The 24203-nt window shown below is 43.9% G+C and overlaps 1 protein-coding gene across 1 annotated transcript in view; it reads left to right on the forward strand.

Moving 5' to 3' along the window:
• The first annotated feature begins 4820 nt into the window (after nucleotides 1-4820).
• Nucleotides 4821-24203, forward strand: part of DERA (deoxyribose-phosphate aldolase) — a 58831-nt gene continuing 39448 nt past the window's right edge. Inside the window, exons 1-5 of the mRNA XM_070947153.1 lie at nucleotides 4821-4866; nucleotides 12825-12922; nucleotides 17817-17964; nucleotides 21426-21521; nucleotides 23910-24044. Coding sequence (XP_070803254.1) covers nucleotides 4836-4866; nucleotides 12825-12922; nucleotides 17817-17964; nucleotides 21426-21521; nucleotides 23910-24044 — 508 coding nt within the window. The 5' untranslated portion in view covers nucleotides 4821-4835. The remainder of the gene's footprint in view (nucleotides 4867-12824; nucleotides 12923-17816; nucleotides 17965-21425; nucleotides 21522-23909; nucleotides 24045-24203) is intronic.

Below are 24203 nucleotides of genomic sequence, written 5' to 3' on the forward strand. Positions count from 1 at the left end.
CAACAAGCAAAGTCAATGGGGGAAGCCCGATTTGCGTAACAATCGCACGATTCACTTAACAACTGCAGTGATTTGCTTAACATACATGGCAAGTAAAGTAAAAATCGGGTATGACTCAATAACTGTCTTGCTTAGCAAAAGAAAGTGTAGTCCCAAATTGTTGGCCATAAGGTTGAGAGCTACCTATATACTTCTTGACACATGCATAGTCTTCAAATTTACCACATTCTGAAATATCTTGCTTTTTCGTTGTGAAAAATGTTTGGAGACTGTTAATGCAGCAATGGTTTTGGAGCTTCATCTTGGAAGCAATAAAAGAAATGGCAGGTTTATTGGCACCATTTGTTTCTGTACATACATGTGCAGAGTCACTAACCTACTCCATTCCACCACGGCTGGCCTTTTGTTCTTAGCTGATAAGAGGGTTATGGAGTGTTATTAATCCTTGCTTGCAATTCAAACTATTTTGCAAAGAAAATGAGGGACGATACTGCAAACATAAGACATCCTATAATCAGTTGCACCTTCCAAAATATGGAGCTCTCCTTGTGGCTTCCTTCACCCCATTATCAGCGCCACATTTAAGCCAAGAAGGTAACTGAAAAGCTAGGATGTAGGTGGATTCCAAGCAAATATCATTTGTCATCCAGTGGCGCCTCTAGTGAAGGTCAGAACTTTTGCATTATGAAACTCAGGAAGGAGGGCTTTCTGAAGCAATTATATTTACTATTTTTGACCTCAAGAACAGCGGCCGATGCTATTGGCACAGCTTTTAACAACAATTGGAAATTTGCAGTTCTTAACGCTTCCGCAGGGAGAAAATGACACTTCTCTGGCCCCCGCCTAAAACTTGTAAGGCCAGAGGCTGCTTCGTCAAAAACCCAATAAATTGTGAATCGCTGAATTATCCTTTCTTGCCGGATTCCAAATGTGACATTACTTTCCTACCTTTTCTCTGAGAAGGTAAGTTGATGGACTCTTTCCCCATCATTTTATCACTGGCCCGATATGCCTACTTTATTGGCTGGAGGAGGGGGAGGGGGGAAAGCAAGGCCTACATTTAGCCGTTAAACTCCATGACTGTGGTGTTGTGACCAAGGCCCAAGTAGTGATTACCAAAAACAATTCAGTCCTCAACAAACTTACTTTATTAAAACAGCTGAGAATTAATTCATTTTCAGCTTAGTCCAAAACAAATTCTTCATAACCAGTCCATTGGCCTTATCACCAACCTTTGATGTCTTTGGCAACCTGCCAAAGGCTTTTCTTGGCAAAACCACCACAAAGTTCAAGAGACGCTGACAAGAAGCCGCTCTTTTCAGCCTTATGGGAGAGGCCAATCATCTTCTGGCCTTACTCCCAAATTGTCCTTTTTTCTTCAGCTGCTCTTGCCTTCTGGCAGCTCTTCGCATGCGTGCACTAGGAACAGGCTCCTCCTGTTCCTCTGCCTCTCTCTGTCCACCTCTGGAGACTCTGGAGTCCGTGCATCGTTCCCAGATGGCCCTGGCCCCATCTCTGCCTCCGACGCAGAGCCCTCGTCCAGACCTTCCCCAGACTCCAGGACTGGCCCATTGTCCTCCCCAGCCTCCTCACTGTCTGACTCCATTGCCTGTCAAGTTTCAAGGTCGTCTCAAATAAATTGCATTTCAAACAAAGTCTTTGAAGAAAAACTCCTATTTATTAAGCACGACATTCTAACCTGACTCCAAACGAAGCCAACACTGACTTCCAGCCCCAAAACCCTCCCTTTCCGTTCCCCACTCCCCTGCACTCATTGGCCATCTTCCAAGTCATTCTACCCCTAATCTACTTCAGCTCAAAGGAATTTCCCCCCTCCGATCCCATCTCCTAGGGGATATTATCTCCAGGGAAAATAAGTAGGTGAAAAGTCAAACGTCCCTTTCCAGACACCTTCGCTTCTCCTTATGTCAGCGCTAGAGTAAATGCAGGTTGAAGTGCTGACATCGCCAGGTTCACATGCTGCTGGCGGACCACAACGTGGAGATCAACAAGGGCTGCATTTTGACCTGTGATAACTGGTACACCGAGAGGCTGCTGTACATTGTCCAGTCTGCAATGTTGATTTATCTGGACGATGTAACTGTAAATCATTAATGAAGATGGCCTCCTGGTTGTAAAATCAAGGCAGCTCAATCACTGCAGTACTAATGGGGGCTGTTGCAATCGAGGAGCCCAAAAGCAGTGTAAGCTCATCAATCGCGACAACAGACCATTTTATCTTTGCAGTCCCCACTTTCCTGAGCGATGAATGAATATGAGTTCGTATTAAGCATACTATGCGTGCATTTTTAATAATAATAACAATAAACAATAATAAAAATAATACAAGCAGTGGCATGACAAAGTAGGTAAGGACTCAATAGGTAGACAAAAATGCCAAACCCAGTCTAAACATTTGGCTGGCTGTTCAATTAATAATAATAATAATAATAATAATAATAATAATAATAATAATAATAATAATAATAATAACAACAACAATAACAACAATAACAATAATAACAACAACAACAACAATAATCGGGCACTTGGTACCATGTCCAAGAATTTTACAAGATACACCAACAAATTGCAGCTTCCTGAAATAACACCAGCGGAACTGCAAAAAACTGCGCTACTTGGAACATCATATATCTTAAGGTTGATACCTAGGACGCTGGCAGCAACCCCTATCAACCATTAGCACCAGTCAGTGGTATTTGTGATGCATTTTTGAATGTTCAGTTGACTGAATTTCATGTTTAATGAATAAAGTAAATAATAATAATATATCACATTTGTTGAGTGCCGAAGCGTACAGTTTATTGATATCGCTGTACCAGGAGATGCCAGAGTTGAAGAAAAAGAACTGGAAAAAAATCACGAAATATCGCAACCTGACTATGGAAACTACATGGTTATGGCTGCAACATGTAACAGTGATATCCATTGTCATCGGGGCACCTGGTACCATGTCCAAGAATTTTACAAAACACATCAAGAAATCACAGCTTCCTGCAATAACACCAGCAGAACTGCAAAAAACTGTGCTACTTGGAACATCATATATTTTAAGAAGATACTTGGTTGATACCTAGGACGTTGGCAGCAACCCCTATCAACCATTGATAGCAGTCAATCATATTTCTGACACATTTTTAAATGTTCAGTTGACTTTCATGTATAATGAATAAAATAAATAATAATAATAATAATAATAATTATTATTATTATTTATTGGTTAATCTTTAGTGAGATTCACAGCCTTTGAGGCTGGTTAATAGCTCAGCAGCTCGAGTCCTAACCAAGGACCTAGGAACTGTTAAGGTATCGTCGGAGGATGTAAGCTGTTCCGAGTAAGGTGGTTTTTTGTAGAGTCAAAATGTTCAAGTCCGGCAAATTTAGAATTTCTAAATAGCGGGGTAGCCCTTTGGGTATTGCTCCGAGGGCTCCAATTACAATCGGGACAACACACGATTTCTTTTTCCACAGTCGCTCAACTTCAATTTGTAAGTCCCGGTACTTTGTGATTTTTTCTTGCTGCTTATCTTCAATTCGTGCATCACCAGGTATTGCAATATCAATGAACCATACTTTTTTCTTTTCAACTATTATGTCAGGTGTGTTGTGGACCAAGTGCCTGTCAGTCTGAATCCTAAAGTCCCACAAGATATTATTATTATTATTATTATTATTATTATTATTATTATTATTATTATTATTATTTTAAGAAGGTACTTGGTTGATACCTAGGACGCTGGCAGCAACCCCTATCAACCATTGGCAGCAGTCAATCATATTTCTGACACATTTTTAAATGTTCAGTTGACTTTCATGTTTAATGAATAAAGTAAATAATAATAATTTAAAGAAGATGCTTGGTTGATACCTAGGATGCTAGCAGCAACCCCTATCAGACATTAGCAGCAGTCAATCATATTTGTGACACATGTTTAAATGTTCAGTTGACTTTCATGTATAATGAATAAAATAAATAATAATAATAATTTTAAGAAGATACTTGGTTGATACCTAGGATGCTGGTAGCAACCCCTATCAACCATTAGCAGCAGTCAATCATATTTGTGACACATGTTTAAATGTTCAGTTGACTGAGTTTCATGTTTAATGAATAAAAGAGAGCCTTTTCTGTGGGGGCACCCAACCTGTGGAATGAGCTACCTGACTGATCCCGGACCTCCGCGCTTTCCGAAAGGCCCTGAAGACTTACTTATTCCAGCAAGCTGGCCTAGCTTAAAATGGTTTTAATGGGTTTTTTTAAACTTTCGATTTTATTGATTCTGGGTTTTAAATTGGGAACTTTTCCCAATCTTTTCCCAGATTTTGCAGATCTGGGATTTTAAATTGGAAATGCCGATGATTTAATTTATTTTTAGTTTTTTCTTAACTTTTGTATTATATGTGCTTTAAGTTTGGCTGTTCACCGCCCTGAGTCCCCTTGGGGAGAAGGGCGGTATACAAGTTGAAATAAATAAATAAATAAAAAATAAAAAGAAATAATAATAACAACAACAACCACAACCACAAAGCCTTTTGCCTCTCCTTTTCTTTGCTCATTACTCCAGGCGGGGATCCGCTTTGTCTTTATAATCTGCAGAATCGCGGGGCCTGCTTTCTTTGCAGTTTTGCAAGCGATCACCCAAAGAGGTGCGAATCCGATTCGCGTTTTGGGGGCCCTTCTGGAGGGGAGACGGCAGAAAGAGGAGGAGGAGGAAGAGGAAGAAAACGGGGTGGGGAGGGGAGGGAAGGAGGGAAAGGGCGTAACCAGGAAGCGCTGTGAAAGGAGAGCATCGACTTTTGCTTCTCCGCCGATCATGGCTGCTAGCAACCGGGGCATGGAGTTAGGTAAGCCGGGCCGCAGCGTGCAAGCTTGAGGGCGCACCTGGACAAAGGGTGGTGGACGGAACAGGCGGACTGGGCTGGGCAAAAGGCTTTGAATTTGGAGGTTTTCCCAGGTTCCAGATGTGCCAGAGAAGGTTTCTCCCTTCTGCTGATCGAGCGCGATGCCGGCTGTAGACCAGCGGTTCTGGGAGATGAACCCGGGCCTCTGAAAACGTCTGAAATGCATCCTCTTAATTAATCTTAATCATCATTTCTTCTATGCAAGGGTAGGCAAATGTGGTCCTTTTACAACCTGTGGACTTCAACTCCCAGAATTCCTGAGACAGCTTGGCTGTCTCAGGAATTCTGGGAGTTGAAGTCCACAGGTTGTAAAAGGGCCACATTTGCCCACCCCTGTTCTATGGGGCCAATTTGTTTAGCCCAAACCACTATTCCCAGGAAAGGAACTGGGCAATGAAAACCTACCAGTCAGTTGTTGGAGCAAATAAGAGAGCTGTTCCTTTATGTCTATGGAGATCGTCGGTTATCCAAGTCACAGTTTGGTCCCAAAGGGGTTTTTTTTTTTTCCCAAAAGGCCACTGGACTTCCTTGGTTGGTTGTTTTTTCTTTGAAAACGTTTTGCTTCTCATCCAAAAAGCTTCTTTGGTTCTGAAAAACCGAAGAAGCTTCTTGGATTCATCTTCATCTGTAGCAATTCTCGGTCATCCAGGTCATGGTTGTCCCAAAGGTGCTTTTTCAGGAGGCAACTGGACTTTCGTGTTTTTTCTTTGAAGACCTTTCGCTTCTCATCCAAGAAGCTTCTTCAGTTTTCCCACTCTCCTGTCAGAACCAAAGAAGCTTCTTGGATGAGAAGCGAAACGTCTTCAAAGAAAAGAAAAGAAAAGAAAAATCCTGTGGCCTTTTGGAAAAACACCTTTGGGACGAGAACAGTTCCTTAAGTTGCACATACAGCGCACAATAGTTGCTTTTCTTCCCGTCCCGTTCGTGCCTTGGTTTTTCTGGTTAGTGTTAATAGAAAGAAATATGATAGTCCCCTTCCACCTTGAAGGAGTTTAAAGGACACGGTACAGGGTTCACATTCTGCAAGAAGAAACAACAAGCGTGTAAGTGCCAGAAGTTTACTTATTTCGTTTACTTGATTTATAGCTGGAGCTTGGCAACTTTAAGATATATGGACTTCAATTCCCACAATTCCCCAGCTAGTTAGCTAGCTAGCTGGGGAATGGCTGGCTGGGGAATTCTGGGAGTTGAAATCCACATATCTTGCAGTTGCCAAGTTTGAGAAAAACACTGATTTATAAGGCTTAAGCGATCCGAGGGAGCTTACAGGAGTGTTCGAAACATAAAACCACTCAAAAAACAACAGTGCAGGGGAAGATAAAAACTGAAATTCAAACACTTCGGTGGATTCACAGTTCATTCTGGGTCAAGCATCTACTGCATGTTTTTAAGGCCTCAATCCAAGATGAACTTACGATGGCCATGGTAATTATTGGTATTTATATATTTAGACATCCCCGTCCCCAAACTTGAGGTAATTCTGGGAGGTTTATACTTTAAAAGAAAGGAAACAACATCAAAAACCATCTTTTATGGCCAGCAGAAAAAAAAAATCCAGACAGCTCAGAAACCTACGGGGACTTACAACCACTGAATGGCAAATTTTCAGAGACATTGAGATCACTGTAGTGACTGCAGTCTAACTCAGCTAAAGGGTGCTAAATCATACTTGACAAATATATCAGCTGATAGAACCAGTATTACCAAAGATGGTTGGAAGGTTCTTGGAAAAGAAATATAATCCCAGCTGTTAGCAAACATTGGCAGCCAACATATTTCAAAGGATCTAGGCCTGCAGATGAAAAGTCATTGTATCCTTTCGTTGTGGCTGTGGTTCTCCAAGGTGCAGATAGTCCTCAATGTATGACCGGTCGTTTAAAGCAGGGCTCTCCAACCTTGGCAACTTTAAGACTTGTGGACTTCAACTCCCAGAGTTCAATTGTGGGAGTTGAAGTCCACAATTCTTAAAGTTGCCAAGGTTGGAGACCCCTGCTTTAGAGACCATTTGAGGTTACAACAGACAACCCCCTCCCCAGCATTTATGACTTGATTCCGAAATTCTTGCAATGTCATCTGACCTCATGTTGGGCACTTGGCAACTAGGCCTCATTTATGCCTGTTTGTAGCATCCTGCAGTCACGTGACCATGTTTGCCAAAAAACACATTTGCTTCCAATTTTTGGCAAAAGCAGCCCATAATGAGCAATGGGTTCAATTTATGATTGCAGACACCATGATGGTCGTAAGTAGAGGAATTTATGATCTGTTGGTATTTCCTACTTCATAATTTGGGGAAAATGTTTCTTGGGAACATTTTTGGGTTGAAATGTTGTTTTAAACTGCCTAAGAAAATAAATATCTTATTAGGGTTTGGATTTGATCTCCAGAAAATATCAGGCACAAGTAATCAAGAGCAGGAGTAGAGTTCAAAGATAAAAAAAATTCTTATGTGCTACCTATATACAAGAATTTGATTTACTAATAGTCAGGATGAATTTTCATTAGATAAGGGTCAGTGGAATTCACGGGAGGCTGGTCTTAGGTGGGAATGCAAGGATTCCAAACAGTATATCACAGAAGTGGGTACACCCCCTCGCATTTTGTAAATATTTAAGTACCGTATTTTTTGGACTATAAGACGCACCGGTGTATAAGACGCACCAAGATTTTGAAGAGGTAAGTAAGAATAAAAAAAAGTTTTTGCCCTCCCCAGCCCTCAGGAGCACTCTTCAGGCCTCCCAAACCCTCTGCATGCCCTGTTTTTCGCAAAAATGGGCAAAAAAATGAGCTGTTTTTCGCCCGTTTTTGCGAAAAACAAGGCACGCAGAAGGTTTGGGAGGCCTGCAGAGTGCTCCTGGGGGCTGGAGGAGGGAAAAAATGCCCCTGTTTTGGTGAAAAATGGGCCCGTTTTGGTGAAAAATGGGGTCCACAGACGGTTTGGGAAGCTTGCAGAGTGTTCCTGGGGGTTGGCAAAAACGCCCCCGTTTTTGCAAAAATCAGGCGAAAAACAGGCCTGTTTTTTGCAAAAATGGAACGAGTGGGTCGGGGCTTCGGAAGGCCAAAAATGGCTATATTTGGTGTATAAGATGCACCTACATTTCTACCCTCTTTTAGGGGGGAAAAAGGTGCGTCTTATACTCCAAAAAATACAGTATATCTTTTCATGTGACAATACTGAAGAAATGACACTTAGCTACAATGTAAAGTAGTGAGTATACAGCTTGTATAATGGGGTAAATGTGCTGTCCCCTCAAAATAACGCAGCACGCAGCCATTAATGTCTAAACTGCAGGCAACAAAAGGGAGTACACCCCTAAGCGATAATGTCCAAATGGGGCCCAAGTAGCCGTTTTCCCTCCCTGGTGTCATGTGACTTGTTAGTGTTACAAGGTCTCAGGTGTGAAGGGGGAGCAGGTGTTTTAAATTTGGTGTTATCGCTCTCACTCTCTCATACTGGTCAATGGAAGTTCAACATGGCACCTCATGGCAATGAACTCTTTGCGGATCTGAAAAAAACGAATTGTTGCTCTACATAAAGATAGCCTAGAACCTATGGCATGCGTGCCACAGGTTGCACACAGAGCCATATCTATGGGCATGTGAGCGTTGCCCTAGCTCAGTTCCAGCGTGCATGCGCGTGCCAGCCAACTGATTTTCGGGGCTTCTGGGCCCACCGGAAGTCGGGAAACGGGCTGTTTCTGGCCTCCGGAGGGCCTCTGGTGGGGGTGGAGAAGGCTGTTTTCACCCTCCCCAGGCTCCTAGAAAGCCTCTGGAGCTTGGGGAGGGCAAAAAAAACGGGCCTACCGGGCCCACCATGCCATTGCATGGCAAAAGCAGGGGGGGTCGTGCACGCATGCGGGGGGGCGGGTCACATTGAATTATGGATGTGGGCACGCACAAGCGCAACCCCCCCGCGCTGCCCCCACTTTTGGCACGCAATGGCAAAAAGGTTAGCCATCACTGGCCTAGGCTATAAGAAGATTGCCAAGACCCTGAAACTGAGCTGCAGCACGGTGGCCAAGACCATACAGCGGTTTAATAGTACAGGTTCCACTCAGAACAGGCCTCACCATTGTCGACCAAAGAAATTGAGTCCCCGTGCTCAGCATCATATCCAGAGGTTGCCTTTGGGAAATAGATGCATGAGTGCTGCCAGCAGTTTAGACATTAATGGCTGTGTGCTGCGTTATTTTGAAGGGGCAGCACATTTACACTGTTATACAAGCTGTATACTCACTACTTTACATTGTAGCCAAGTGCCATTTCTTCAGTGTTGTCAAATTTATTTTTTTATTTATTTATTTTAAATTTATATACCGCCCTTCTCCCTGAGGACTCAGGGCGGTGTACAGCCAGAATTAAAAAACATAAAATACAAATATTAAAAAACAATTAAAATATATATAAATTTGGCCCCAAATTAAAAATACAAACCAATTAAAACATTTAAAATTTCTTCTTAAGCCAGCCCGGCTTGCTGGAAAAAGTGGGTTTTAAGGGCACGGCGGAAGGCACTAAGGTCTTGGATTCTCCTTATCTCTGGGGGCAACTGATTCCAGAGGGTAGGTGCCCCCACAGAGAAGACCCTCCCCCTGGGGGTCACCAGCCTACATTGATTGGCTGATGGCACCCTGAGGAGGCCCTCTCTGTGGGAGCGCACGGGACGATGGGAGGTCGTCGGTAGCAGCAGGCGGTCTCGAAGATAGCTAGGCCCGATGCCATGGAGTGCTTTAAAGGTGATAACCAGCACCTTGAAGCGCACCCGGAAGACCACTGGGAGCCAGTGCAGCTCGCGCAGGAGCGGTGTTACATGGGAGCGCCATACTGCTCCCATCACTACCCGCGCTGCTGCATTCTGGACCAGTTGGAGCCTCCGGGTGCTCTTCAAGTGGAGCCCCATGTAGAGAGCGTTGCAGTAGTCAAGGCGAGAAGTGACGAGAGCATGAGTGACTGTGCACAGGGAATCCGATCAAGAAAAGATATACTTAAACGTTTACAAAATGTGAGGGAGTGTACTCACTTCTGTGATATACCGTCTTTAACTCCGCCTTTGGATTCAACCTACACAAAGTGCCGCTTTGAAGAGCACAGATGGAGCCCCTTTAAAACAGCCACATCTTTTCCCAGCATCACAACTACAGAGGGCAGCTGTGCAACCCTGGCAGTGTTGTTCAGGAGTTTGTAGAAAGGTGCTGCGTTTATGTTTTCTAGCCCTCTCGAAGGCCTTTTGGAAGTCCAGATCCAAAACCTTGCAGTGCATTTGTTCTAGCGCGATTTTGGTTTTGGCTTAGCACAGTGATGGCTAACCTTTTTTGCCGTCGCGTGCCAAAAGTGGGGGGAGCGTGGCGGGTCATGGGTGCGTGTGCTCACATCCATAATTCAATGCGCCCCGCACATGCACACGTGACCCCCCCACTTCCCCCTGCTTTTGGCACGTGATGGCCCGGTGGGCCCAGTAGGCCCGTTTTCCCCCCCTCCCCAGACTCCAGAGGCTTTCTAGGAACCTGGGGAGGGCAAAAACAGCCTTCCCCATCCTCCTGGAGGCCTTCCGGAGGCCAGAAACAGCCAGTTTCCTGACTTCCGGTGGGACCGGAAGGCGTGAAAATCAGTTGGCCAGTGCGTGCATGCACGCTGGAACTGAGCTAGGGCAACACTCGCGTGCCCACCAATATGGCTCCGTGTGCCATAGGTTCGCCATCACGGGCTTAGCACCATATATGCCAGTTGGACCCAAGGCCAAATATACTGAGGGTCCTGGAATCCGGTGAGATTGCATTTTCCAGAGAAATGACCGAATACAGTTTTGAAGAGCAAAGCTTTGGAACGTATCTTCAGATGAAACAAAGCAGATTTCCATCCCCCATTCACACACACACACACACACCCCAGAGGGAAGATTAAAGAAAGTTGGCTAATTATCTGTAGTTTAACTACTTTAATTACTTTGATCCCTGAAGCCCCATGAATATTTGATTGGAACAGATGACATATTAAAAATGGTATTATTAACACTCCCAGGTTTAATGAATTGAAGCGTCTTTGTCTTTCAGCAGACATTCAAGATGATTCAAACTGTTCCTTCCCAGGTGTGCAATCCAGTTTTCCTTTTTAGAGCCGGTGGAATATTTATTTATATTCTGTCTTTCTTTCAGGAGCCCAAGATGGCATGCACAGTGCTTGTATCGCCATTATCCCCCCCACCCCCAAAATAGCAACCCTATGAAGTTAGAGTGGGAAAGAGAGAGAGGAGCTGGCCTAAAGTCATTGGGATGTAAATTGATAAGAATAAAAATAATAAATATACACAGGCCCTCCATTTTTAATTATGGTGCGTCATCTACAGCAGTGGTCCCCAACCCCCGGTCCGCGGACCGGTGCCGGGCCGTGGAGTACCTGGCACCGGGCCGCGCAGCGGCTGGGGGACATGAACGCTGCAGTGCAAAGGCTCCTGGGCCGTGCGCAATAGGCCGTGCGCAAAAGCTCCTGGGCCGTGCCCCCACCCCTGCGCGCGCTCAGCGGGCCGCGGCGATAAAAAGGTTGGGGACCACTGATCTACAGCAGTGTTTCTCAGCCTCAAGAACTTTTAAGATGCACAGCTTCAACTCACTGAATTCTCCAGCCATCATGTGGATAAGGAAGAACTTATTACAGATGTTGGGACTCCAGAAAGAGTGCAGAGAAGAGCAACAAAGATGATTAGGGGACTGGAGGCTAAAACATATAAAGAACGGTTGCTGGAATTGGGTATGTCTAGTTTAATGAAAAGAAGGATTAGGAGAGACATGATAGCAGTGTTCCAATATCTCAAGGGCTACCACAAAGAAGAGGGAGTCAAGCTATTCTCCAAAGCACCTGAGGGCAAGACAAGAAGCAATGGGTGGAAACTAATCAAGGGGAGAAGCAACTTAGAACTAAGCAGAAATTTCCCGACAGTTAGAACAATTAATGGAACAACTTGCCTTCAGAAGTTGTGAGTGCTCCATCACTGGAGGCTTTAAAAAGAGACTGGACTTGTCTGAAACGGTATAGGATCTCCTGTTTGAACAGGGGTTGGACTAGAAGACCTCCAAGGGCCCCTCCAACTCTGTTATTCTGTTTGCAATGATGATGGCAGTAGTATAAAACAAAGAACTTTTTAAATTCATATTTATTATGTTTTAACTTTTCTCCAATCTGGTCACCTCCAACCAAAGGAGGTGTTAAATGACACAGGTGATAGTTGCTGATAATATGAAAGAAGAAAGCCTAAAGAATTATAGGTCCAAAATTGGATCAGTGTCCAAGACTGCTCCTCCCATCTCCCCTTCAGATTCTGTTCTTCCCAAAATTGCTTTTGAACATAAGTGGCAATGGAAGTAAATCAGGGGTGAAATGTAAAATTTGTTACTACCAGTTCTGTGGCCATGGCTTGGTGGTGGCGGGGGTAATGTGACTGGGTGGGCGTGGCCAACTTTTTTTTTTTTTTTAACTTTTCATAGCATTTTTTCTAATGCTTTGAAAAGCCGCTCTGACGATCAGGCAACTCAGCTGGGATCGTCAGAGACTTCAAAGCATTTTTTTTACCACCTCTTCGGCCAAGAGGTTGCAGAAAAAAATGCTTTGAAAAGCCTCTGAGGATCCCAGCTAAACCGCGCGATCATCAGAGGCTTTTTTTTTTTTTTTACTTTTAAAAGCATTTTTTCGTTGGAAGAGGTTGTAGAAAAAATGCTTTTAAAAGTAAAAAAAAATAGCCTCTGATGATCATGCGGCTCAGCTTGGCATGATGGGGGAGGGGGGGGGCCGCGCAGGGATTTTTGCTACCAGTTCTCCGAACCACCTGCCGCCATCGCTACTGGATCGGCGATCCGGTCCAAACCGGGAGCATTTCACCCCTGAAGTAAATGGATGTTTCCCCCCCCCAGATCTCACATGGCTTGCACGGGTTCGAGTGAATCACCCAGCTGTTCTAAAGCGGGCAACACAGATTGAAACGCAACGGGCCATGAAAAAGAATTGGCAGGTGAGAATTCCCCTGTTCTTAGGTTTCCAAAAGAGACATTATTCTCCCGTGAATTTTAGCACCATCTTTTGTTCATGATGTTTGCTCCTTTTGTCATCAAAACTCAACAGTGAGAATGGGCCAGTGAAAGATGATATGTTTATCTGACTCAATTTCATATTTGGAAGGCCACAAAGAACAGCTAAAATACAAATGTTTTAAGACAGGAGTCCCCTGTCAGGGTTCCAAATAATGTATCCACCAAAAGCAGAACGCCGAAGCAGGTAGATTCCCTAAAAGAACATGTTTATTGGACTCACCTTATCGGCAAAGCTAGTGAAAACCAGCTCTTAAACGTTCCCGCTCGTTCCCCCCTTATTAAAAGAGCAAGTCACTGGAGCTCACTCCGTTATGCGGCGCTAGGGATTTGAACCGCTGAACTGCCAATCTTTTGATCGACAAGCTCAGTGTCTTAGCCACTGAGCCGCCGCGTCTCTTTTAGTGATTCATTTAACAGCAACCAAAAGGGATTTGTTTTATCAATGGCTAGATAATAAAGCATGGAGATGAAGTATGAAATATATGAAATTAAGGTAATGATAAAATATATGAAGTGTTTTCTTATGGGAGATAAGCCTATGTTAAATAACTGCTAAATGAGAATAATAATATAAAAGGAGATATAAAATTGTCAAATAAGAGAAATTAAATGATTTGTAAATTTTGGATTTGGGATTAAGCACAAAAGAATCTTAACCGATCGACACACTTTCTGTGATTGTATTGAATGATGGTTGTTTTTATGTTTTGTTATGTTCAAAAAAAATAAAAAATAAAAAAACAAAACAGCAAGCAAAAGATCATAAAATTGGACCTAATGCATTTAACAAAGGCCTTGCTTAGCGTCAGAAATTCTGGACCCGAATGTGGTCATAAATCAAGAACTGCCTGTACCCAGTTAGGTATGACCTCATTGATTAAAAACAACTTTCTAATTGATTTTTAAAAAGCTATTTGTCCTACCGCCTCTTCAGTTCAAATTGATTCTTGGAACAGTTTTCACTGTGTTTGTCTTCACAACTCATCTTGCAAACAAGGAGACTAGAATCCCCTTCCTAGCTGCTAATTGTATGTTCTTTTCTATTTCTTATAGATAACACGGGGATTCAGCTATATATATATTATTTATTTATTTATTTATTTATTTATTTATTTATTTATTTATTTATTTATTTATTTATTTATTTATTTATTTATTTATTTATTTATTTATTTATTTATTTATTTATTTATTTATTTATTTGGATTTCTATACTGCCCTACTCCCGAAGGACTCAGGGTGGTGAACAGCCATAGAATAAAACACATAAATACAAAAATTTAAAATAGAATAAAAACGAATTAAATAATTTGGCTGAGACAAATTTATATTACCCAATAATTTAAAAAGAAATTAAAATTTACATTTAAAAGGGGAGAAGATTTAGGCCAGGCCAGCTTGATGAAATAAGAAAGTCTTGAGCGCGCGACGGAAGGTGCACAGATCCGGGATCCTCCGTATCTCCGGGGGGAGCTCGTTCCAGATCGTAGGTGCCCCCACAGAGAAGGCTCTCCCCCCAGGGGCCGCAAGTTGACGTTGTTTGGCTGACGGCACCCAGAGGAGCCCCTCTCTATGGGAGCGTACTGGCCGGTGGGAGGCTATTGGTGGTAGCAGGCGGTCCCGTAGATAACCAGGTCCTAAGCCATGGAGCGCTTTAAAGGTGATAACCAAAACCTTGAAGCGCACCCGGAAGACCACCGGGAGCCAGTGCAAGCTCGCGCAGGAGAGGTGTTACCCTTTTCTACAATTTTTTTTAAAAAAACCTGCTTTAAATCAAAACAGAAAAAAGAATTGCACCCTTTTAATAATGGTGTGGAGTAGGGGAATAAGTTGAAATCTCTTTTTCTGCTTTCAGTGGTGGGTTGATACCAGTAAATATACAGGGTACCCAATGATGTTGGCATATACATGTCTTAAATAATTTGACCATTGTTTATGCAAAGCCAATATTTACTACCGTACTTAATTTGTGACTTGTTTAAAATCAAAAGCAGGCAGGTTAGAAGAAGGAGAAATACAGATAGACTTACAACTGTTCGTTTAATGACCATTTAAAGCTACAACGGGACTGAAAAAATGTGACTTGTAACTATTTTTCACACTTAAGACTGTTGCAGCATCATGATCAAAATTTAGACGCTTGGCAACTGATTATATTTATGACCATTGCTGTGTCCTAAGATCATGTGATCCCCTTTTGCGAACTTCTGACAAGCAGACTCAGTAGGAGAGCTACATTCACTTAACAACCAGGTTACTAACTTATCAACTGCAGTGGTTCACTTAACTGAGACAAGAAAGGTCATAAAATGGGGCAAAATTCACTTAACAAATGTCTCACTTAGCAACAGAAATTTGGGGCTCAATTGTAGTCGTAAGTCGAGGACTGTTGTGATCTAGGCTTACTGAGTTATTAAAACACACGAGTAGTCCCAAAAACCTCTTTTATTGCAACAGTTGTGAATTACTTTCATTCACAGCTGAGTCCTAATTAGTTGCAAAAAGTCCTTCGGGAGAAGTCCTTCGGAATAATAACCAACCTTTATCTCCCTTGACATGCTGCCAAAGACCTACTTGGCAAAGCCACACGGAGTCCAGAATCAAACAGAGATGCCGACTGGAAACAAAATTAACAACGTTGCTTTCCTGCAAAGGGCCCACGTGCCTTTGCTCCTCTTTTAAGCCTTATGGGAGGGGCCAATCATCTCCAGGCCTTACTCCCGAGTCGTCCCTTTTGTTTTAACTGTTTTGCCTTCTGGCAGCTCTGCGCATGCACGCACTAGGAATAGGCTCCTCCTGTTCCTCTGCCTCTCTGCTGTCCGACTCTGGATGCTCCGGAATCTGCGCATCACTCCCAGATGGCCCTGGCCCCATCTCTGCCTCTGATGCAGAGCCCTTGTCCGGGCCTTCTCCAGACTCCAGGACTGCCCCATGTTCCTCCCCAGCCTCCTCACTGTCCGACTCCACTGCCAGCTCCGCAGGCTGCTGGCAGACCACAACAAGGACTGCCAGTATAATAGATTAGAGACTGCTATTGGACTAGGACTGGGGTAATATCCATGTTTGTGTCTATTCTTGACCATGAAAGACTTTGAATCAGTTCAACTCACAGTTGTGATGTTCTGGAGATATAAACAAGGGAAGCCTCCATGCAACCTATGGTTCTTTCTGTGGTTTATCTGGGCTGTGAGAAATCTTAACAACCATCAGATGGTAGCAAAACACATAGAAAACTCTTTGCTGCCCTCTATTGCTCATCTGTGGTTGCTCTAATCAAGGGTCGAACCACAATTACCAGGTAGTTCTCGAATTATGCATACAGACGAGCCCCAAACTTCCGTTGCTAAGCAAGAGAATTGTTAAGTGAGTTTTGCTCCATTTTACGACCTTTCTTGCCACAGTCGTTAAGTGAATCACTGCAGTTGTTAAGCTAGCAACACGGTTGTTAAGTGAATCTGGCTTCCCCATTGAGCTTTCCTTGTCAGAAGGTTGCAAAAGGTGATGCCGCATATGAACGCACTATTTAAAAGAGATTATAAATACATGCTAGTTGCCCAGCGTCTGAATTTTGATCACGATGCTGCAACAACGATGCCCTTGAAGTGATGTCCCGGTGCCTGGAGGCCGTACGGATCTGGATGGGGAGGAACAGGCTCAGGCTCAACCCATCCAAGACTGAGTGGCTGTGGTTTCCGACGTCCCGATATAGTCAGTTGACGCCATCACTGACTATTGGGGGCGAATCATTGGCCCCCACGGAGAGGGCTCGCAACTTGGGCGTCCTCCTGGATTCACGGCTGTCTTTAGAAGAGCACTTGACGGCCGTGACCGGGAGGATTTTTCATCAGGTTCGCCTGATTCGCCAGTTGCGTCCCTTTCTGGATCGGGACTCGTTACGCACGGTCACTCATGCCCTTGTCACCTCCCGCCTGGACTATTGCAACGCTCTCTACATGGGGCTCCCCTTGAGGAGCACCCGGAGGCTCCAACTGGCACAGAGTGCGGCCGCGCGGGTGGTAATGGGAGCGACATGGCGTTCCCATGTAACACCTCTCCTGCGCGAGCTGCACTGGCTCCCGGTGGTCTTCCGGGTGCGCTTCAAGGTTTTGGTTACCACCTTTAAAGCGCTCCATGGCTTAGGACCCGGGTACTTGCGGGACCGCCTACTACCACCAATAGCCTCCCACCGGCCGGTACGCTCCCATAGAGAGGGGCTCCTCTGGGTGCCGTCAGCCAAACAATGCCGACTGGCGGCCCCCAGGGGGAGAGCCTTCTCTGTGGGGGCACCTACTATCTGGAACGAGCTCCCCCCAGAGATACGGAGAATCCCGGATCTGCGCACCTTCCGCCGCGCCTTAAAGACCTTACTATTTCACCAGGCCGGCCTGGCCTAATTTTCCCCCTCTTTTATAAAAGATTTTTAAAATTTTAAATATCTTTTAGTATTTATATATTCAATTTTAAATTGGTTTTAAAAGTTTGGGGTTTTAAATTTGTCGGGGCCAAAATTATTTAATTTGATTTTATTCTATTTTTTAAATTTTGTATTGTATGTGTTTTTATTGTTTGGCTGTGCACCGCTCTGAGTCCTTCGGGAGTAGGGCGGTATAGAAATCTAATAAAATGAAATAAAAATGAAAATGAAAACAGTCTTAAGTGTGAAAAATAGTTACAAGTCACATTTTTCAGTCCTGTTGTAACTTCAAACGTTCACTGAATGAACGGTTGTAAGTCTAGGACTATGTGTACCAACCATGTATTTCAATTGCAAGGACATTTTTTGATCATGTTGGTGTGTGTGTTTTTAAAATGAAGGCAGCTTGGTTATTGAGAGCCGTCACCTGCATAGACCTCACCACCCTTTCTGGAGATGACACCCCATGCAGTGTTCACCGATTGTGCCACAAAGCCAAACATCCCATCCGAGAGGATTTGTTACAAGCCTTGAAAATGCACGATAAAGGTACGTTGTTTTTATGGAACCTTGCTTCTATCCAGTGGTGAAATGTAACATTTGTTACTACCGGTTCTGTGGGCGTGGCTTGGTGGTGGTGGGGTAATGTGACTGGGTGGGCGTGGCCAACTTTTTTTTAAAAAAAACTTTTAAAAGCATTTTTTCTACAACCTCTTTGGCCGAAGAGCTTGTAGAAAAAATGCTTTTAAGAGGCTCTGATGATCCCAGCTGAGTTGCCTGATCGTCAGGCAACTGACACTTTTTTTTTCTTTTAAAGGCTTTTTTTTTTTTTTGCTTTTAAAAGAAAAAAAAAAGCCTCTGACGATCAGGCAACTCAGCTGGGATCGTCGGAGGCTTTTTTTTTTTTTTTTACTTTTAAAAGCATTTTTTCGGCCGAAAAAAAATGCTTTTAAAAGTGTAAAATAAAGCCTCTGATGATTGCGCGGCTCAGCTGGGCATGGGGGGGTGGGGTAGGGATTTTTGCTACCAGTTCTCCGAACCACCTGCCACCATTGCTACCAGATTGTGCGATCCGGTCCGAACTGGGAGCATTTCACCCCTGCTTCTATCTGGGTAAAGTGTACTGACAATTTTGAATGTCATTGTCCTTCATCAGACAAAGAGAAACAAGCTGAGTAGATAAAGCTAAGTTGGCAATGTGATAGGTAATGTGAAAATGGAAGAAATAAAGGAAAAGCATATTGCAAATTCAACAGCGCAAGAACAATTGACCCAAGACCAGGGGTGTCAAACTCGAGACCCATGGGCCACATCCACTCCACGGGGTGCTTATACCTCGCCCTCGGGGCCAGGCTGGAAATATCAAAGGACCGGACTGTAGTGCCTCTGCCAGCCAAAACAGGCTACGGGGGGGGGGGAAGGCTGCGTGTGCCCCCCACCCGGCCCGTTTTTGGCCTCCTGCAGCACCCTGCCAGCCAAAAAGACCGCGGGGAGGCTGCGCGAGGACTCTGTGCAGCCTGTTTTCGGCCTCCACTGCCTCCTGCAGCACCCTAGCCAGCTGAAAACGGGCCGTGGGGGGCCTTGCGAGGGCCCCGCGTGATCCCACTGCACCATGTTTTGGCCAGCAGGGTGCTGCACGAGGTGTCCATCCCGTCCCGTCCTGTCTCCTCCCCCTCCCCCCACAGCCTGCAGAGGAGAACTACAATGCTGATCTGGCCTTCCAAGAAATCCAGTTTGACATCTCTGCCCAAGGGGATCAAAAGTCTTCTTCAAAAACAAAACAAAAATAAAAATGGCAGGAAGATTGCTTGGTTTTGCTTTTTTTCCCCGTAGCTTCCTCCAACACTTTCAAGTGCTGGACGAGGCTAAGTGGAAGCTGGGAGAATAAGCAAAGCACTTGATCAAGGTAAATGGTGTTCTTTCTTGTCAGGTAATGGAAATCGCATTAAGGAACATTAGAACTACTTTGCACAGGCTTACAGTGGATCAATCCCAGCAGTGTGGCATAATCACTCTTCAAGCCATTCCCCTGGCATGAAAAATTCCCAGTGCTTGAGGTCCTGATAAATCTCAAACATTACGGATATTGCCAAGAAGAAATGTAGAATAAGAATAAGAATAAGAATAAGAATAAGAATAAGAATAAGAATAAGAATAAGAATAAGAATAAGAATAAGAATAAGAATAAGAATAAAAATAAGAATAGGAATGGAATGGAATGGAATGGAATGGAATGGAATGGAATGGAATGGAATGGAATAGAAAATACAATGGAATGGAATAGAATAGAACAGAACAGAACAGAACAGAACAGAACAGAACAGAACAGAACAGAACAGAACAACAGGAGAAATAGAAATAGAATAATAACTTTATTGTCACTTTGAATGTACACTAATGGGCCTACATTAATGTGAAAACTGAAATTGTTCTTAAACCTCTAAGTCATGGGAATTATCCTCTGGATTTTAGCTTGTTACGGCCATGATAGGACAAGCTTGGTCATGTGAGTTAATATTCCAATTATCGACTTGCACGTTGAACAGATTCACATAGGGTTTTTTTTTGTCTATGGAGATTCTCAGTCATTCAGGTCATGGTTGCCCCAAAAGTGCTTTTATTTTTTCAAGAGGCAACTGGACTTTATCGTTTTTCTTTGAAGACGTTTCGCTTCTCATCCAAGAAGCTTCTTCAGCTCTGACTGGATGGTGGGGAATTTTTTGTGTGTGAGAACATCTGAATGATCTCCTCCAAAATTCTCCTGCTCTTCCAAAATAATGTTTAACTTTACTGCCTTTACAATAGTCGGGAGATTACTTCGAAGGCTTTCTTTTGAAAGGCAAATTAAATGCTAGGGTCTCCTTCCCAAGCTAGATTGGTTGATCGTGGACTCTCATAATCCCTACGTGGCTGGGGATTTGGGTGGTTGAAGTCCATCCATGTAGAGTGCAAAATTAGGAAAGGCTCTATTGGCGTGAACTAGGTTAGTGGACAAGAGTCAGATGAAGATAACAGAGGGGTCCATGGGACTTGCTGAGCTTGGTGGTTTTCTTGCAAACGTTTCAAACTGCATTACTGTTTGGTTTGGTGGTTGCAGTGCCTCAGATAGAAAGTCCATACAGAGAGAGGTAAGGACAGCCGAGAAGATTATAGGAAGCTCGGCTTCCGTTATTTAGGATACTGCTTATAAACGCCATGTGCTTAGAGCTCAAAGCATTGTTAGAGACCCCGCACATCCACTTTACGGTCTGTTTCTGTTGCTCCCCTCTGGGAGGAGGTTTCAAAGTATCGCTAGCAGGACTATCAGATTCTGTAACAGCTTTGTTCCCTATGCCATCCGTCTGATAAACTATCAAGACTAGTTTTTCTTGCCATGTACTTTTATACATCTGAACTAGATTGTGTTGTTTCTCTGTGTCATATAATATATGTGGGTATCTATCTACCTATCTATCTATCTACCTATCTATCCATCCATCCACATTTTTGTCATGTTTATGTAGTGTATATTGGTAGGGAGTGGCCCTTTGAGATCTGTATCAGGGATGGGTTTCTACTGGTTCGCCCTGATTCGGGCGAACCAGTAGCAGCGGTGGGAGGCTCCGCCCACCTGCCCAGACATCATCAAAAATGCTCTGCGCATGCGCAGAAGCGCCACACACTCATGAAGTGAGCACACGTGCCCATGCGCTACTGATAGCGAACCGGTAGCACCAGGATTTGAATCTGATCTGTATGTAAAGAAATTTCATTTTAATGTATGCCGATTAGTGTACATTTAAAGTGACAATAAAGTTATTCTAAGTCTTAAGTCATTACCCAAACTAGACAACATCATGAGTGCTCAAGCAATGCTTGAGTTCTGCTGATGTTACCTATTTTGGGTAATGAAACATCCGCAGGAAAACAGACAAGCTCAGAGAGCACCAAGAACCCTGCATTTCAAAGCTGAGCTACAAATATTCTCCTTTATTGAGCATAACAGAGTCTTGATGATGGTTCCTTTCCAGGCATCACCACAGCAGCCGTTTGTGTCTATCCGGCTAGAGTAGCCGATGCAGTTAAGGCTCTCAAATCTGCTGGCTGCCACATCCCAGTAGCTTCAGGTAAGCTCTCCGCCTGAATTTCCGCAGGGGCGATTCAGAATCAGATGCTCATTTTATTTATTCGTTCATTAACGATTCTGTCTTGTTCTCGACTGATGAACAGTCAAGATGGGCCTGGTGGCTCAGCAGACTGATAGCATTGTGATTAACACCAGCTGTCTGCAATTACTGCAAGTTCGAATCTCACCAGGCTCAAGGTTGACTCAGCCTTCCATCCTTTCTAAGGTAGGTAAATTGAGGACCCAGTTTGTGGGGGCAATAAGATGACTTTGTATAAATATACAAAAGTATGAAGGCTATTGCTTAACGCATTGTAAGCCGCCCTGAGTCTCCGGAGAAGGGCGGCATATAAATCAAATTAAAAAAAAAACAGTCCCACGTTGTCGTGCCACATATTACTAGAAACCAGCCTTGATACAGTTCTGCATTAAAAAGAAAAGTTGATCCCTAACAACCTATGATCAAAATGAATGAAATGAAACGAGATGCACGGATAGTCCTCAACTTACAACCACAATTGAGCCCCAAATTTAATGTTGCTAATCAAGACATACGTTAAGTGAGTTTTATCTCATTTTACGAGCTTGCCGCATTTGTTAAGTGAATCACTGCAGTTGTTAAGTTAGTAACACGGCCATTAAATGAATCTGGTTTCCCCATTGATTTTGCTTGTTAGAAGGTCACAAAGGGGGATCACACAATCCCAGGATCCTGCAATCAGCAGGCCCTCTCTAGGCGGCCAGACCCGATGGTCAGATTTGCTGGTGTCAAATTATTCATGATATATCTGGATGATAGCTGTTTAAAGGTAAGGTTCAGCTCATGCTACTTTCTGCATGAAACAGCAGTGCTATATATATTTTTCTTTACTACTGAGACAGAGGTTGGGTTTCAGCAGGTTCTGACCAGTTCTGGAGAACCAGTAGCCGAAATTTTGAGTAGTTCGGAGAACCAATAGTAAAAATTTTGACTGACCCCACCTCCATCTATTCTCTGCCTCCTGAGTCCCAGCTGATCAGGAGGAAATGGGGATTTTGCAGTAATCTTCCCCTGGAGTGGGGTGGGAATGGAGATTTTACAGTATCCTTCCCCTGCCACACCCACCAAACCACGCCCACCAAGCCATGCCCACAGAGCTGGTAGTAAAAAAATTTGAAACCCACCACTGTATTGAGGCCAATGTTATTGGATGCTTACTCATCAACAATTCAGTCGTGGACAAATTTAACTTGGGCTTGATTTGCTCCAAATGAAGGCAAAGTTGCATGTCCCAAAGATAAAGTTGCAGGATCCAATCTGGGTCGGTCACCGGGACCAGACTTTCGGACTCGTGCTGGAGCCCATCTTCAGGGAATTTCTTCCTCACCAGAGTATGGTGAACTGCTCCAGAATTGCTCCATTGGGATCCTCACAGAGACTCCAAACACTACTTCAGAACGTTCATACTATTTCCAGTTTGGTCAAGGAGGGTTGATGTATTGATGCTATCTTACTATGAACCAACGGTTGACATCCCATAATGGTTTCACGTTAAGCTACATGTTAAACATCTAGCCTTTGGAGTGTTCTGCCCCAGCTACGGACCCCAAAGAACGCAGCACACACAAACTCTATACAAAGCTTATTTTACTCAAATAACTTAGTCTTTATCAACCAAAGGCTGTTAATAAACTGTCTTAACAGCCTACCAGAATTCTAAGATAAGGTAATCACAGTCTTACTAGAGTTGGCAGAAAGCCCAGAAACAATTTTGCAGAGAATCCAGACGCGAAGGAGATTGAACTAAAGTTGTTCCCTACAGCTTGCTGCAAGTGGCGTTCCTCCTTAAATAGGCTAAGGGAGTGGCCAATTAGTCCCAAGCCTTATCCTCAAGGAGACCTCCTCTTGAGGAGCCACTCCTGCCTTTTGGCAGCTCTGCCCACCCGTGCATTGAAAAGAGGCTCCTCCTCTTCGTCTTCTTCACTTAAAGGAGCTTCTGGAGGTTCTGAAGGCCCTGGCTGAATCCCTGCCTCTGGCACCACATCTTCTCCAGCCTCCTCACTGTCCGACTCGAGCGCCAGCTGTACAGGCTGCTGGCGCAGCACCACACCAGCCTCCTCGTTGTCGGAATCAGCTACAATCTGCACAGGCCGCTGACGGGCCACAACATGGAGTCCCCCATGGACTTTACCATTCCCTGCATTGATTGAGGCTACCCACTCAAGTAGCGGTCAAACCACTGTAAAATAGTGTTGTAATTCTGGTAGCCTGGAAGGATACCATGACTGATGGAATGGAAAGCTGCTGAGAGATCTAATAAAAATCCGACATCTAACTCCTGATATAGAATATTGCCACTATTTTAACATCCATGATATATTTAACGGATTTTGTTTTTTCTTTTCTTAGTGGCAGCTGGATTCCCAGCAGGACAGACACCTCTAAAAACCCGTTTAGAGGAGATCCAGCTAGCCGTGGAAGATGGGGCCAAAGAGATTGATATTGTCATTAATCGAACCTTAGTACTGACAGGCCAATGGGAAGGTGAGCATCTGCATAGTCCTAAAATCAAGATTCTAGGGCAGACTCTCTTCATTCCCCTCTTCCCCGCAGAATAAACCAGACAAGAAACTCAGCCATGGTGGCACAGTGCCTGCTTTGGAAATAGCCTTATTTTCCTAGGTAGTGGCTACATTTTGGGCA

Source organism: Pituophis catenifer, unplaced genomic scaffold (assembly GCF_029215685.1).
Source record: "Pituophis catenifer annectens isolate HBS135680 unplaced genomic scaffold, rPitCat1.0.hap2 SCAF_7, whole genome shotgun sequence".
Classification (NCBI taxonomy): Eukaryota; Metazoa; Chordata; class Lepidosauria; order Squamata; family Colubridae; genus Pituophis; species Pituophis catenifer.